Genomic DNA, 18,300 nt, shown 5'->3' with positions numbered 1-18,300 from the left:
TAGCTCTTGCCATTTACAAAATTATGTTAACATAGGTCTTGGAAAAACAAAAGGCTTTTTCAAAATTATCTATCTCCTGAATTGTTTGTGCTTTATATAATATTAATATCTGTTTATTTGTCTTTTGTTGCAGGATTTATTTATACATGTGGTGGAACTTTAAAAGGACTTAATGGCACTATAGAAAGCCCTGGTTTTCCATATGGATATCCAAATGGTGCAAACTGTACATGGGTAATAATAGCAGAAGAACGAAATAGAATACAAATTGTTTTTCAGTCATTTGCTCTAGAAGAAGAATATGACTACTTATCCTTATATGATGGACATCCTCATCCTACAAACTTTAGGACAAGGTTAGTGTGATTTGAATGGAAGAATGGAGGGAAATATGTTATGGGTAAAATGTTATTTCACACAGGGTGCTTAACATTTGTGGTACAATTGTATTAAAGTCATATTCACTATTTAATTATTGTTAATTTGGAAATATATCATCTCATGAACAAATTAGTTCAGTGTCTCTGACTTCATAATACTATATTAATATTATCTCTCAAAAAAGTGAATGTAAATTGAATTGTGACCTTTTTAGATTGGTTAAAGGTATTTTATTTTTGTTAAGTGCTTATTTTCAGGTGTCATTACTTATGGGCATAACTTTTGATAAAAGTGAAAGCATACCATGTAATGTGGCTACCCAATTTTAATATACAATATGCAGAAATACTTAAAAATCAATATTCATATAAAAAGACATTAATTTTATAAAATATGTATGGTTTATAAAATCTAAATATCTGAAAAGTCGACCCTTTAATGTCACCAACTGGGAAATTTACATTTGTCCATACAAAGGAAATTATTTATTTATAAGCTACTCGATAAAACAGGTGTGGACATTAGCTGGCACCCTGTCATTTAAGTGATTCTTCAAAATTTCTTTTTGAAAAATAGAGTATCTAAATATGTGAGAAATTTTTGCTGTCTTAGCAAAAACTCCTTTTAAATATAGATCAACTCTAATTCAACCAAGTTCAAACTACCAGATATAACATATCTCATCTAGTCCTAGATTTTAACTAATGTGTGTAATTATGTTTAACTGTAGTAAACTGTTTTTGAACTTCTAATCCAAAATAATCTAAGTCAATAAACTCTAAGATTAAAGAGTCTTTACATACTTGGCTATGTGTGCACTCAGAATGATAGTTAAAAATGCCTCAGTTGTTTCAAACAGCATGACTATGCAAAGAAAAGGTCACTAAATTGGTTACTGATGAGGGTTTTGTTTGTTTGCTTTTTTCTATACATCCATTTACTGAGTATTTCCAATTTCTTCTTCCCTTTACACAAAGTCTTTTAATATCTGTTTAAGAATATACAGAAAAGCTGACATGTCTCACAGAGTTATTTCATCATCATGGCCAATATCATTAAAAACGCAATGCCTTCTGTTAATGACACAGCACTATGTACACTAGAGAGTGTGTGGGTGAGGCGGGTAGGTATCTGCTGTCATCTATATACATCCAATCAGATTACAGGCTAAAAGAGAGTAACAAAGGTAATTCTTAGAGTTTCCAGCCTGCTAAAATGATGTACATAAAAATAAAATGACAAAGACTTGTGTATATTTTCTTTACAGCAGCAGCATGTTAATATGTAATTGGTGTAAATATAAAAAAGAAATGAAGCGCTCAGTGCTATCTGGTAGTTTCTAACTATAAAATCGCTGATAGTATGGTTTGCCTAAGTGTCTATTCTCTCCAGATCCCCTTGAAAATGAGAAAACACATTTTTATTTTATCTCTGCTCCTTTTTTTAAAAGAAATAATTGTGGCCTCTGGGAAGTTAAAAGACCTTGTCAGATGGGGAAAATCAGTTTTTTTCTTCTCATTCATTTTTTCCCAATTTGTAAATGGGAATAATAGCATTTAATTTGCAGAGATTCTATGTGTACTACAATGTAATGAATGCTCTGTAAGTCTAACCCTTAGTATTTATTAAGTACCCGTACCGGACACTACTAAGTATTTTGTATTCATTATATTATTTAACTTCTCAAACAATGTGGAAAGATTTCTATCATCAATGTTTTACAATTAGCAAAATGAGTCTTACATTACTTGCCCAAGGTTAATTGTTGAAAGTAGCAAGAGGGAGGATCATCACTATAACCCAGAATTGTCTCAGTTCAGAGCTTAAGCTTGTTAAAAAAAGAAACAAAATTCAAATATATAATTCACAAATAATATATATAATTTCCATGGTTTATGTATTGATATAAAGTCTATTTTTCCTTTGACAAAATTTAACAAATAAGATAAATAATAAAAACCAATATTTTTAAACATACATAACATATAAAGATATAAACCAAAAAATAAATTACAAACTTATTCATGGTATTTGTTTTATAGATTCTCCTCTAATATGTACTCTATACCATTTTGCTCACAGTTGGATGCATAATGCATCCACTGGTGTTCATGCTTAAACCTAATGTTACAGCTGATTTTAAATAGCAAGACTAGGGAGAAAAAAACCCAGTGTGTAACCTACAGCATCTTCCAGACTGTTTATATACAATGTCTGCTGTTTGATTAGAAGCTGAAACTGCTGCTGGCAGTTTGATTTATTTTTGTGTCTGTCTGTTTCACTCACGTTTTCTTGCTTTTTGTTTCTCTCCGTTCTCACTTAATACATGCCATTAGGGTATGTCTGCTGTTCTCTATCTTTCGGAAATTGATACTTATATTTTGTTATTTTCCATGAGCTCCAATAGATACTTTGTAATGGCTTGTTATACTTGCCTTGCAATAATGCAGAAAAGATGCTTTGTAGGTCTTGTCATTCTTGCTTGTATAAATAGAGAGGCACATTGGATTTGACAAACACAATTTCATACGTTCAAAATATTATCTAACACTCCAATTTTTGATGATCCTGTTTGTTATCCTGTGAATTTTTAATTTATTAAATAAAAATTGATATTGCAGGCTAAATGTAGTACTTGAAGCAACACACCATTAGAGAATTTCTTCATAGGTCTCCATTAAGAGGCTGGTGTATTTGAAACAATTTGGTTTACTTGATGCATGAAAGTAATTCTTAGCTTTCTTTACTTTTTATGTGAATACCGTATTTTCTAAATAAGAAAATTATGCCAAAAATTTAAAAAATCTTTTTAATCCTATGAGATGTATTTATATGTTCAGGGTCATCCTACTTATGCTATTTATGTCCTTATTCAATCTCCCTACATTAAAATACATCCACTTCACATGTGACTAGAATTTTTGTTAGCATCAAATTATCAGATGCTTACATTTAATTATACTATAATTCATTTAATTATTCTCCTACTACGAGATATGTTTTTTTTTTTCTTTCATAAGTAATTCAGATAACAGCATTAGCTTTAACTGAGATAACAACCTCATATCACCATCCCTAGGTAAAAAGTATTACAGAAAAACAGCATTTTGTTCCAACCTCAGTTGTAGAAAGTGACATGAAGAATGCTGGGACCAGTCAACAGACAACATAGGTCACACTGTCAAAATGCTCCTATTCACACTTTTTATTTTACTGTTGAAAAACAAAGTTAGGGGCGCCTGGGTGGCGCAGTCGGTTAAGCGTCCGACTTCAGCCAGGTCACGATCTCGCGGTCCGTGAGTTCGAGCCCCGCGTCAGGCTCTGGGCTGATGGCTCGGAGCCTGGAGCCTGTTTCCGATTCTGTGTCTCCCTCTCTCTCTGCCCCTCCCCCGTTCATGCTCTGTCTCTCTCTGTCCCAAAAATAAATAAAAAACGTTGAAAAAAAAAATTAAAAAACAAAGTTAAGTTTTGGGATGACTGGATGGCTCAGTGGATTAAGTGCCCGACTCTTAGTTTTGGCTCAGCTCGTGATCTCATGGTTTAGGAGTTCAACCCCACATCGGGCTCTGAACCGAGGAGCCTGCTTGGAATTCTTTCTCTTCCTCTCTCTCAGCCCCTCCTCCTCCTCCTCTCTCTTTCTCTCTTCAAAAATAAATAAACATTAAAAAGTTAAGTTTTAAAAATGCTTAATTTTCTAAATAAATAACTTCTAAAGTCATTGAAAAAAGGAGGTAGTTATCATAAAGTCATAGTCATAGTGTAGAAATACCCATGACATGAATTTTATCTTCTTAAATTACAAGAATTTTCATGAATGCTAATAATGTTAAAAGTAAAAGGTATATATAATTCAGGTAAGTGTGAACATATAAAAACTCTTACTGGGGAAGGTAGGCAGTAAATATAAACAACTGCGGTACAGTAACAGAAATCCAGCTGAGGGGGAGAGGTAGTGTTGGGAGAGTTGACTTCAATTTTTTCCAGTTTAATGGAAATAACTGACATATAACATCTTGTAAGATTAAGGTGTACAACATGATAATTTGAGATATATAGAGAGATAGATATTAATATAGATATAATATAGGTATAGATAAAGATATAGATATATAGGTATAGATATAGATATAGTGAAATGATTACCACAATAAGGTTAACACCTCTATCATCTCACATAATTACCGTGTGTGGTGAGAATATTTATGATTTGTTCTCTTAGCAAATGTCAAGTATATAAATGCACTACTGTTAACTATAATCAACATGATATACATTAGATGCCCAGGACTTTTCATCTTATAACTGTTAACTTGTAACATTTGACCAAAATCTTCACATTTTCCCAACCCCCATCCCTGGAAACATTTTACTCTCTTTCTCTGAATTTGGCTTTTTTAGAATTCACATATAAGTGATATTGTATAGTATTACTGGTGGACTTCTCATCCATCCTTGGATGCTTAGGTTGTTTCCACCTCTTAACTATTGTAAACAAAGCTGCAATGAACATGATAATGTAATCTTTTCAAGATAGTGACTTCATTTCCTTTGGACATGTATCTAGAAGTGGAAAATTAGATCACATGGTAGTTCTATTTTGAATTTTTTGAAGAATATCCATGGTGTTTTCCATAGTGGCTGAACAAATTTACATTTCCACCAACAGTGCCCAAGTGTTCCCTTTCTTTGGCATCCTCACTAACACTTGTTATCTCTTGTCTTTTTTGATAATAATCATTTCAACAGGTGTGAGGTGATATTTCATTGTAGTTTTGATTTGCATTTCTCTGATGATTTAGTGATATCAAGTAACTTTTCATTTATCTATGGAGCACTGTGTGACTTATTTGACAAATTGTTTATTCAAGTCATCTGCCCATTTTTTTTTGTCCACACACTGCCCAATGAAGGGCTCAAACCCACAAACCCTGAGATCATGACCTTAGTCGAAGTCAAAGGCTCAACAGACTGAGCCACCCAGGCACCCCTCCTCTGACCATTTTTGATCGGATTATTTGGGAATAAGAAAGGGATCTAATTCATTCTTTTGCATATGTTTATCCAGTTTCCCTAGAACAGTTTATTAAAGAGACTATCTTTTCCCCATTGGTTTTTTTGGCTCACTTACCAGTATTACTTGGTTGTGTGTGGGGGTTGGTTTCTTCCTTGACTCTCTAATTCTATTCCATTGGTCTATGTGTCTGTTTTCTGTTTTTTTTTGTGTGTGTGTGTGTGTGTGTTTGTTTTGTTTTTGCCAGTTCCTTATTGTTTTAGTGACTGTAGCTTTGCAAGTTCAAAATCTGGAAGCTTAAGCTTTATTCTTCTTATAGTTCTTACTGGATTGCTTTGGCAATTCAGGGTCTTTTGTGGGTTATACACATTGAAGATTTTTTTTTCCTATTTCTCTGAAAAATGCCATTGGAATTTTGAGATGGAAGAACTCTGGGTATTATGGACATTTTAATAATACCAATTCTTCTGATCCATGAACAAGGGATAGCTTTCCAATTATTTGTATCTTCTATAATTTTTCTTTTCATCAAAGTTATAGTTTTTGTGTACAAGTATTTCACTTCCTTGGTTAAATTGGTTCCAAAGTATTTTATTGTTTTTGATGCTAGGGTAAAGCTATTGTTTCCTTTATTGCTTTTTCATAGAGTTCATTTTTAGGGTATACATATGCAACTGACTTTTTATTTTGTTATCTGAAACATTACTGAATTAGTTTATTAGTTCTAACAGGGTGATGGGGTCTATAGGATTTTCGGTTTATAAGATCATTATCATATGCAAAGACAGGTTTACATTTTCCTTCCATATTTGGATGCCTTTTATTTATGTTTCTTACCTTATTGCTCTGTCTAGGACTTCCAATATTATATTGAATACAAGTGGTAAGAGTGGACAACCTTGTTTTGTTCACAACTTAGAGGAAAACTTTTCATCATTGAGTATGACATTAGCTGTGGGGTTGTCCTTTATTATTTGAGTTATGTCTATTCTATGTTTATATCTAATTTGTTAATAATGTTTATCATGGAGTACATGTTAAATTTTGTCAAATGGATTTTTCTGTATCTACTGAAATGATTATAAATTTTTATCTTTCATGATATTAATGTGGTATAACACACTGATTAATTTCTATATATGAAAATACCTTTGCATCCCAGGGATAAATCATGGTGTATAATCCTTTTAATGTGCCTTTGAATTTAGTTTGCTAAATTCCTATTTTGTTGAGATTTTTGCATCTATATTCATATGGGTTATTGGCCTGTAGTTTTCTTTTCTTATGGTATCCTTATCTGGCTTTGATAGCAGAGTAATGGTGGCCTCATAAAATCTGGAAGTGTTCCCTCCTCTTCAAATTTTTGGAAAAGTATAAAAGGTTTTGCTTTAATTCTTAATATGCTTGGTAGATTTCACCAGTGAAACCATCCCGTTATGGGCTTTTATTCAGAAATTTTATTCTAGGTTATCCAATTATTTGGGGAATAATGGTTCATAATAGTTTCTTACAATCTTTAGAATTTCTGTGGTATTGATTATAATGTTTCCTTATTCATTTCTGATTTTATTTGAATTTTTGCTTTTTTTTCTTAGTCCAACTAAAGTTTTGTCAATTCTGTTTATCTTTTCAGAAAACCTAAGTTTTATTCTAAGTTTTGTTGATCTTTTCTGTTGTGCTTCTAGTCTCTATTTCATTTTTAATGTTTATTTCTTTATTTTGAGAGAGAGAGTGAGTGAGTTTCAGCAAGGAAGGGGTAGTAGGAGAAGGAGAAGAGAATCCCAAGCAGGCTCCACTCAGCACAGAGCATAATGTGGTACTTGATCCCATGAACCATGTGATCATGACACGAGCTGATATCAAGAGTCAGACGCTCAACCCACTGAGCCACCCAGGAGCCCTTCATTTATTTATCTTATGAAATTTGTTATTTTCTTCCTTCTGATAGTCTTTGGGCTTGCTTTGTTTTTCTTCTTCTAGTTCCTTGAGATGTAAATTTAGGTTGTTTATATGAGATCTTCTTTCTTAATGTAGGCATTTGTCACTATGACTTCCTCTTAGAACTGCTTATGCTTTAGCTCATAAGTTTTGGTATACTGTGATTCCATTTTTGTTTGTTTCAAGATTTTTTAAATTTCCCTTTTGATTTCTTCCTGACCCATCAATTTTTCAGGAGTGTGCTACACTTATTTGTAAATTTTCCAGCATTGCTCCTGTTATTGAATTCTAGTTTCATATTATTTTATTTGAAAATAAAATACTTAATATGTATTTTAATAAGTACACATACTTAATATGATCTTCATGTTTTTTTAATTTATTGACTTGTTTTGTGACTTAACCTATTATCTGTCTTAGAGAGTATCTCATGTATGCTTGAGAAGAATGTGTATTCTGCCATTGGATGGAGTGTTCTCTGTATGTCTGGTCGCTCCATTTGATCTAAAGTATAGGTCAAGTCCAGTATTTCCTTAACGTTTTTCTGTCTGAATATCTATTGTTGAAAGTGAGTAATGAAGTCTCCTACTATTATTGTGTTGTAGTGTATGTCTCCTTTCAGATCTGTTATATTTGCTTAATATATTTAGGTACTCAGAGATTGTGTATATATTTACCATTGTTATATGTTCTTGATGTATTTACTCTTTTATCATTATAAATGACCTTGTTTGCCTCTTACTACAGTTTTGACTTAACCTCCATTTTAATCTAATATAAAAATAGCTAACCTTGGTCTCTTTTGGTTTTCATTCCCAGAGAATACTTTTTTCTATTGCTTCACCTTAAGTTTATGTGTATTTTTAAACTGAGTATATTTGTTGTAGTCAGCATACAGTTGGGTCTTCTTTTTTACACATTCAGCCACTCTATGCCTTGTGCTTTGAGAATTTAATCCATTATTTAAAATAATTGTTGGTAGCTACGTACTTAGGACTGTTGTTCTGTTAACTGTTACTGACTTTTTTGTAATTCCTTTGATCCTCTCTCTTTTGTCTTCCTTTGTGAATTGAAAATTTTCCATAGTGGTATGTTTTGATTCCCTTCTCTTTATCTTTAGTGTATCAACTGTAGGTTTTTGCTTTCTGATTAATTACTATGTGGCTTACTTAAAATATCTTATACACACAGTAGTGTATTTTAAGCTAATGACAACTTCAGTTGCATATAAACACTCTATCCTTTCAATCCCCTCCCCAGCGTTTTATGTTTTTGATGTCACAAGCCCCCCCCCCCCCCCCCCCGGGCACACACACACAAACCACAGGGAGTAGCAGAGGTGTTAATATTACATATCCATTAACAAATCATTGCAACTATATTTATTTGTAATACTTTGGTCCGTTACCTTTTACTACAGTTAACTCTTAATTAGAGATGAGAATTAATTAAGTCTTTACACTGGTAAAACCATTTTACAATATTAAAGTATTATAAATTTAACTATATACTTATGTTTTGCAGAATGTTGTGCATTTTCGTAATTCTTCATGTTACTAATTAGCATCCTTTCATTTCAGTTTGAAGAACTCTTTTCAGAACTCCTTGTAAGCCAGGTGTAGTGGTAAACATCTCAGGTTTTGTTTTCTTGGGGACATCTTTATGTCCCTTTATCTGAAAGATAACTGCCTAGTATAGTATTCTTGGATTAGCAGGTTTTTTTGGTTTTGTTTTTGTTCTGTTTTGTTTTCTTTCAGCACTTGGCATTTATCATTCCACTCTCTCCTGGTCTTCAAGACTTGTGCTGTGTAATCTACTGATAGCTTTATGTGGGTATCCTTTAAAAAAATTTTTTTAATGTTTATTTATTTTTGAGACAGGGAGAGACAGAGTATGAGCAGGGGAGGGGCAGAGAGACAGGGAGTCAGAATCCAAAGCAAGCTCCAGGCTCTGAGCTGTCAGCGCAGAGCCAGATGCAGGGCTCGAACTCACAAGCTGCAAGATCATGACCTGAGCCGAAATCGGACGCTTAACTGACTGAGCCACCCAGGCACCCCAATGTGGGTATCCTTTTGTATGAGGATTTTTTTATTTGCTGCTTTAAAATTCCTTTTCTTTGATTTATACAGTTTTATTCTGTGTCTCAGAGAAATGCTGTTTGAGGTTGAAATTTTAAGATTACCTATTAGCTTCATGAACTTGGGTGTCAAAATTTCTCCTCAGATTTGGGAAGTTCTCAGCCAGTACTTCTTTAAATAAGCTATTTCCTTGGGCACCTGAATGGCTCAGTCATTTAAGTGTCCAAGTTCAGCTTAGGTCATGATCTCATGGTTCATGGGTTCGAGCCCTGTGTTGGACTCTATGCTGACAGTTTCAGAGACTGGAGTCTGCTTCAGATTCTGTGTCTCCCTCTCTCTCTGCCACTCCCCTACTCGCACTCTCTCTCTCTCTCTCTCTCAAAAATAAATAAAACATTTAAAACATTAAAAAATAATATTTAAATAAGTTTTTCCTTTTTTCTTTTGGATATATATATATACATATATATATGTATATATATGTATATATATATATTTATATGTCACGTAAGGTATCCCATAGTTTATATAGGCTTTCTTCACTCATTTCATTCTTTTTTCTTTGTTCTTCGCTGGATAATTTCAAAGGACCTGTCTTCTACATCAGAGGTTCTTTCTTCTGCTTGGTCCATTCCTTCTAATGTTCTCAACTGCATTTGTTTCCCTACTCTTCTTGTTCTCTCTTGTGGTGAAATTCTTATTCTTGTGTACCTTCTCTCAATTTTTCAAAGCAAGGCCAGGTGATGACAGCCTCACTTTTGCTTTCTGCAGGGTGGGGCTAAGTGCTCATTTTAATAATTTCTCCCAGGCCTGAAAGGAAAGCAGCTTCCTGCATATATTCACTAGCCATATGCAAAGACTTGCCCTCAGTGCCATCAGAAGCACACACAGAGAATTTATCATGGTTTGTGGGTCAGTTTGGTGGAGGTGTGAGGAGTGCTGCAGGTGCACGGGTCAGGTGGAACATCTGTAGGTGAGGCATCCTGAGCAGCTCATGGGAAGGCTTCCTGATGGAGTCCATGATGCAATAAGTAGACTCTACCTACCTCTGTGGCCTCTGAGAGCCATATCTTCCAAGCTCCCAGCTGATCTCTGTCCCCAAATATTCTGGGGACATCTGGGCTTTCACTCACATATTCTCACTTCTCCCATGAAAGAAATCAAAGGCTGAGAAGGCTCAGCTGTGTTATCTTGAGGAAAGAATAACACAGATAACATGAAACTATTCCTGTTATCATCTTTAATGCATCCAATCTTAATTTTTTTTGCTTCAGTGATGTGCTGGAACACCTCTGCTGGATTCTTGGACTTCTACAAATGGTCTCTCATCCTTGGACAATTATCTAAATCAGTGTTCTTTAGGGGAAGAGAGTAGAAAAATTTTATTCTGCCATGATGATGTCACTCAAATTTGCCATTCTAAATGGCAGGGCCAAGTTGAATGGAATCAGAGAGAGCTGGGAAGAGATGATGGAAGTGACAGATTTCCAAGGAAAAAGAACAACAAGTGCAATATCCTAATTCTGGATCATGCGTGTGAAGATGAGTACACAATGAGGCCTGAGAAGTGATGTAATAGGGCAAGGCCACTAGAGTCTGGCAGACCACTTTAAAGACTGTTTTTTGTTGTTTTGTTTTGTTTTGTTTTTTTGGTTTTTTGGGTTTTTTTGAGTGAACTAAAGGCCATCAGAAAGTTTTAAGTATTGATGTGACATGATGTAACTTGGGCCATCACCAACATAGTCAGTTTTGTACACTGCACAAAGTTGTCAGGCCCTGGAGCCAGCAATCCAGCCTGTGTTACTTCAGCCAAGGTCATGCGCCTACCCCAACCCAGGGTACTATGTCAGTGTGGGGAAAGAAGACATATTTTACAATACATTCATAATAAGGGGGACCTTTTGCAATTTTTTCCAACCAGTAAGGTCACCTTTTTGTAATTACCACAAACCATGACCCTGTTATATTTTATAATCTGAAATGATCACTTTAAGCTGCTCTGTGGAAACCACACTGTCTACAACTAACAAAAAGTTACTGTTTTTTGATATAGTGAATTCTGTGAAATAAGTAGGTATCACATGAATAATGAGTTACATAATATGCAACACTATTATACACAACTCTATTCCATCCCATTTTAAGAAAAAATTATTTTACTTAAAATAGTGATGTTTTTTATATTTAAAAGGAGTGAAGAATACAAAAACTATTGAGAAAATTAAAATAGATAACAGTATAACTGCTCAAAATGTATTTTTATGAATATTTTTTGAAGTGAATTATTTAAATTCTTGTGAAATGGAAAATTCTCAATATCTGAAAATTTTCCTGAACCCTAATGACATACAAATCTTTTATATCTCTGATATGCTGCTACCAGCACTTTAACAGGTAAACACACATCAGCATAACATAAAACTCCAATCAGAGAATAATACATAATCACCATAGAAATGTTGGGGTGGCTTAATAATAATAGATAATATTCACATTGTCAATAATTCAAAGGAAGAAAGATGTAATTAGCTTTATAGGAGCCAAAATCATATGAAATTTTTGACAGTGTAGGTTTGATAGTACTCTTATAACAAAACCAAAGAGATGATCCCAAAATATAATATAGAATATCTCTTAATCTCTTAAATTAAATAACACTGTGCATTAGTGTTATTTAACTTTGCTGTGCATTAGTCCTCATGGCTAACTTCAGCTGCTCCTTAAAGAGGGCATATAGATGGTCAGTTTTGCTTATATGGTTTTAAGGACAATATAATTATAACTTCTTTGCCATTAAAATCAGAGAAAAGGGAAGTATAAGCTATAATTACAACTGAGGAGGATAAATTATCAAAAATCAAATGATATAAACATACAGAAATATGTATGAAACTACTGAAAAAAGATACCAAATTTTAATTGATTATAAATCTTATGATTGTATATATAGAAAACTTAGATAATTTACTGGAAATATACAAAGAAAATTAAGTGTGTTGATTAGAGTCACTATCTCATCAACCATCATTTAGAAAACTCACAAATATATTACAAATAGCAGCAAAATTAGTGAAATGTTGATATGAACTCAATGTTATGCAGAACATTTATGATAAAAAATTTTGTATTCTAGTGCTGAAAGCCACTAGTGGAAAATGGATAGCCACACTATATTTATGGGAACAAAGATTAAATTTTGAAATAAAAAAAGAGACTACATTTTGTAAAGCTCTTATTTTTTGAAGTTATAATACAATTTCATTCAAAATTCCTAGTGTATGTTGGTTTGCTTGAAAAAAATGATATATGAGTTCATCAATCACATGAATAACCAGGAAAATATTTAAATATAGGAATAGAAAGTTTAAACTAAACTGTAAAATAAAAATGTATAACAATAATTAAAGGATATGGTATTGGCTGATTTAAGAGTAGAAAGAATTTGGAACAAACTTTATATCAACTCAGCCAAACGAAAGATGAAATATAGAAGCTATTGAGGGAAGAGAGAGGTTTCCTGTTATTATAAAACTTAATAAAAACTAAAGAGATTACAAGATGTGATAACATGAATAAATAAATTTTCTATGATCACAATATACTTCAAAGAAAATAAATATTTAATTATCATGGAACATAAGTTTCAAGATGTATAAGATACGAAGTCTTGATGTACTTAAATAACTTTTAAAAATATGAAAATTATAGTCATATAAATGGAAATGTGCAAAAATATATGCACAGGGAGTTTACAAAATGTAAACTTTTTACAAAATGAAAAAGGTTAAATCACTAATATAAAATAAGAAACTAGTAAAAATAAAAAAAAACAAAAGTAGGTAGCAATGTAATATTTTTCAAGTATAAAACTAAGACCTAAACAACTGTAAACAGCATTGGTGAAGATATTTAGGTACTTTCCTGCATGAGTAGTGGTAATATCAGTCTATAAACTGTTTCTGAAAGACAACAGCATTAGGTTGTCCTGCATTAGGTATCCAGGAGTTTATCATAAATAAATTATATTATTCATAAATAATAATTATTAACTATAATATGAATAAATAAATAAAATAAACATCTCGCTCCCCAAATTACATACAGATTTTTTGTTTGCTGCTTTGTTTAAATAACAAAATCATGAATGTCTTATTATAGAGAATGATTAATAACCATGGGACAAAATGTAGCAATTAGATACCAAATCTTATATGAATTTTTTATGGGTGGAAAAGGGTTCACAATATATTACTGGATAGAATAAAAATAAAGACCGCAAAACAGCATGTATAATAATAAAAGATAGCTTGTGCATTTATATCTGTTTGTTTATTTATCAACTGGGAAAGATTTATACCAAAATGACATCTGTGATTCTCTCATGGTAATGGGGTGTGATGAGTTTTTCCCTTTTTTTACTAGTCTTTGATTTATAAGATTTTTACCTTGAATACCCACAGGCCATAGAAAAAAACTAGTTTTTTTTCTGGTTCCTTTATCTCTTCCAAATTTCAAGAATATTTTTCTGATATGTATTACTTAGTGATTTAGGGTTTAAATTTTAAACTGTAAGAGAACATCATTATGAAAATAAATATTGCCTATGTCCATTCTCAGCAAATTAAATATTCAGATAATCAAAACCATATCATAAAAATTCATTTTTGAAATTTTCAAATTCACCAAGTTACACACTTGATAATATAACGGGATTGTGAAGAACAAAAGTCTTTTTTAAAGTTAAACAATGCGACATCTAAATAATTACGTGAGTCTGTCAAAATCATTTCATTTTTCCTAAACAATTCTTTTACTTCTCAGATAATGGTCCTAAACCAATAGAGAAAAACTTAAAGCATATATATTTACATATGCACATCTTGTTCTCATTGTTGACTAAATAGAATGAGAATTTTGAATTAAGTTAATATATGTTAGAATCAAAACTTTATTCATCATTGGGTCATACATTTTCTACAGCTCAATATTCAGATCTCAAGTGTACAATTATGTTTTGTGAAACAGTCATAAACTCAGGTAATCCACATCTCTATTAACATACAAGTTTTCATCATCCCAGAATGTCCTATTGTATTCCTTTCCAGTCAATCCCTACACCTTCCCAAGGAACCACTGTACTAATTTGCTTTACCATGGATTAGTTGGCCCCTTCAATATTTATGTTCATAGAAATTGATTGCTACAATATGTACTTTTTGTATTTGGCTTTCTCTCTAAGCATATTGTTTCTGAGATTCAATCACATTGCTGTGTCAACAGTTTATTCCTTTTTGTTGTGGAGTAACATTTCATTCCATGAATTGTTGACTTTCCTGTTAGTGAAAGTTTGGATATTTTTAAGTTTGGAGCTATTCAGAATAAAGATGCAATCAATATTCCTATAGAAGTAGTTTGTGATTGCATTTTCATTTGTCTTAGAATAATACCTAGTAGTAGAATTGTTGGATTATTGGTTAAATCTATGTGTCATATCATAAAAATACCCCCAAACAGGTTTTTCAAGTGGTTGTCCTATTTTATATTCTGCCATCATTGTATAAGAGTTCTGATTGCTCTACATCATTGCCAACATTCAAGGTGGACAATCTTATTCTGTTTTTATTTTGCATTTCCTATATTTCCTTATAGCATATTCTAATGCTATAAGCACTTTTTTATGTGCTTATTGAGCATTTATTGATATGTCTTATGAAATGTCTGTTCAAATATTTTGCCTGCTTTTAATTGGGATGTTTGATTTGCCTTGATATTATTGAATTATAAGAGTCCTTATTCAATCTTTATACCATTTTTTTGACAAATATATACATTGCAAATGTTTTCTTCCAATTTTAATTTGCTTTTCATTTTGTTCCACATCTTTTGATGAGCTGAAATTTTTAATTTTGATAAAATCCAATTTATTAATTTTTAAAATCTTGTTTTTCTCTCTAGTCTGACAAATGACAGAAAAAGATTCTCCTACACTTTCTTCTGAAGTTTAGAAATTTTAGCCTTTATATTTAGGTCTATGATAAACCTCAGAAGTGTAAGGAAGTCTATGTTCATTTTACTCCCTATGGTATTATAGTGAATAAGAATTATGATGGCCTACCTATTAAGGAATCCTAGAACTGACAATTCAATAAATTATATTGGATGATGCTGAGCACAGCTCCAATGAAACATATTTCAAGTAGCTTTTAAAAATGACTACTTGATCAACTAAATTTTGCTAGAGGAAGATCTATCTTATTTTTCTATTTCTATTGTAAAGCTACCCCTTTAGTTGGTTTGTTTTTTACTTTGTGATTATCTATAATTTATACCTTCTTGGTTGTAGTTATAAAATATACTTCATTACTGTGATTAAATTCTCTGAACTTCATTCCTTTATTGTTATTGAAAATCATTTTATTTACCCAATATTTTTTTCTCAGTACTGTGAGGGATAAATATAACAGACATAATATATATCCTGTTGTAATTTCTTGTTTAGTTTTATGAACTCATTAAGTTCTTTTTTTTTAATGTTTATTTATTTATTTTGAGATAAAGAGAGTGCATGAGCAAGCAGTAAAGGGGCAGAGAGAGACAATCCCAAGCAGCCTCCATGCTGCCTGATGCAGGGCTTGATCTCATAAACTGCAAGATCAGGACCTGAGCTGAAATCAAGAACTGAAATCACGAGCCAATGCTCAAGCAACTGAAACACCCAGACGCCCCACACTCACTAGACTCTTGACATAACCACAAAATCCACGAGCGTAAGACATAATGAATAGTAATTAAAATTAATAAACAACAATCTATAGCTTGAGTTCCCACTTGTGCAATTGGTTGACCTTCCTCCTTCAGAAAATGTTGGTGGTGTCCCCATAAATATTCCTGAGCAACCACTATAGTTCTCTTCTTACATAATTAATCCTATCTCTTTTTCTCTCCTTTGCTTCCTCAATTTCCCATATAACTTCCTAATACTCATGTTAAAACCTCTCCTCATCCCAATTGTTTCCCTTTAGACTGCAATGCAATGATCTGTGTCTTTCCTGTAAGTATAATATTGAGGTAGAGAACAACTTTCCCACAAATATTAATTAGAAAATATCTAAACGACTTGTTAGACCATAGAAACAAATGGCCATAGGGTATGCAGTACTTGTATGGCAGTATATCCTTGATTTAACTCTACTCCCAAGTCCCCATCTCAGCGTGTCAGGTTTGATTTAGATGATAGAACCCAACCCAGTCTCCTGCCTCTGAAGACTTCAGAGTTGCAACCAGTCCTTGTATCCTGATTATCTCTCTTGTATAATGAAATTCAGAGGCTCTAAGCGCTTGACCTACTGGCATAGATGATTTGTATGTGTTTTTTTTGTATGTATATGTATATGTAGATTGCATATGATATTAATAACTGTTTACTCAATAAAGAGAAGCAATACTAGGTTTTTCTTATTTATATATAATATTAATGAGATCTCCAAATGGCAATGTGGATTTTGCTTACTGCTAATCCAACTATGGATGATCTTGGTGATAGCCTTGTGTAAAAAATACAGACTTCAGAAAACACAAAAATTGAGTGTAGAAGTGGGTTTTCCTATGAACATCCTTGAAAAGGATGTTATACTGTGGCTAGTGTCCTCCTCTCCAACACTTTAATTCACTAAAGACTTATTGCATCACCATAAGGCATGCAAGTGAATTAGGAAAAAAAAACCAATTAAAATTTTGATGCACCTTAGGCAGTTAATGACTCTTCTCATTTGATATCATTTCTCACTTTGGAGCATTCAAATTAATGATTGGAGAGATCTCAAGGACAGTCGGGGTTTCTAGAACTCTTTGTCAACATAAAAGACTCTTTCAAATCTGAGTAAGGCAAGGATTCAAGAGCATACACAATCATTTGTTGTTCATACTAGGCATGTTGCCAGAAAGAATCGAGGTGGCTTTTAGTGGAGAACAGACTAAATTAAACCATTAAAACAGGGGTTAAATCATAAAACAAAAGATGTCAACAAGCAAATTTAAACGCTTTGTTCCATGAATTACATTTATTCAATCTTTTATAGCAAATCTGTGAAAGGTTTACTTTCGTTAGCTTGCTTTCAGAAAAACAGCACTGATATTTTAAAAGCAAACTATACATAGCGTTATAAGTCACTAACTAGCGATATTTCTTTTGCAAGTCACTCTCCATAAACATTCATGTTTTCATCTGTAAAATGGCATAATCAAACTACGGCTTTTCTCACATAAAGCAACTAGATGTTCTTATAAATATCATGTTTTCAATAACAGAAAATTACATACAGCATTCTAAAACCCTAAATAGAATTTTTAAATTAGGCATCCCAGATGAATTCTTTGTGAATTCATCTAAATTTGCTAATATATAATATTCTAAGAGAAGCTACAGATATACTGTATCTATTAGAAAGGTAGATTTTTTTCTGAATACATACTTTATGTCAGGCTATTTATATACAATTCTCATAATATCATTTCAGATATTCTTCCCAATATGCCTATTAGATAATTAAATCTCAAAAAGATCAATGTCTTCAAACTCATAAAAAACAGATTTTAAAAAGACTGAAGTTTGAATTTCAATAGCACAACTCATTAGTTATGTTTGTTTACATTTTTCAACTACACTAATTTTAGAATGATTGAATAGAAGATTTACTTTAAACTACAACTGCATAATCAGATATTTTACTGACCATTTATTTTACAAAGTCTTTTTACTAAATGCAAATTAAAAGGTCAAGAACATTAAAAGGCCCATATTTATATAAAAGTCCACATTAAAAATAATCACCTACATGCTGTTATGACATGATACGTACCCAAAGCTGTATCTTTGTCATAAAAATTATTGTG

General features: G+C 32.3%; 1 protein-coding gene across 3 annotated transcripts in view; it reads left to right on the top strand.

Annotated features, from left to right (window-relative positions):
• Window positions 1-18,300, top strand: part of CSMD3 (CUB and Sushi multiple domains 3) — a 1,240,952-nt gene that overhangs the window by 138,031 nt on the left and 1,084,621 nt on the right. For all 3 annotated transcript variants that reach the window (XM_042923788.1, XM_042923787.1, XM_042923786.1), the window contains exon 2: window positions 134-356. In XM_042923788.1, coding sequence (XP_042779722.1) covers window positions 134-356 — 223 coding nt within the window. The remainder of the gene's footprint in view (window positions 1-133; window positions 357-18,300) is intronic.

Source organism: Panthera leo, chromosome F2 (assembly GCF_018350215.1).
Source record: "Panthera leo isolate Ple1 chromosome F2, P.leo_Ple1_pat1.1, whole genome shotgun sequence".
Taxonomy (NCBI): domain Eukaryota; kingdom Metazoa; phylum Chordata; class Mammalia; order Carnivora; family Felidae; genus Panthera; species Panthera leo.
The sequence above is the reverse complement of the archived record's forward strand: the minus strand, read 5'-3'. Positions and strand labels throughout refer to the sequence as shown.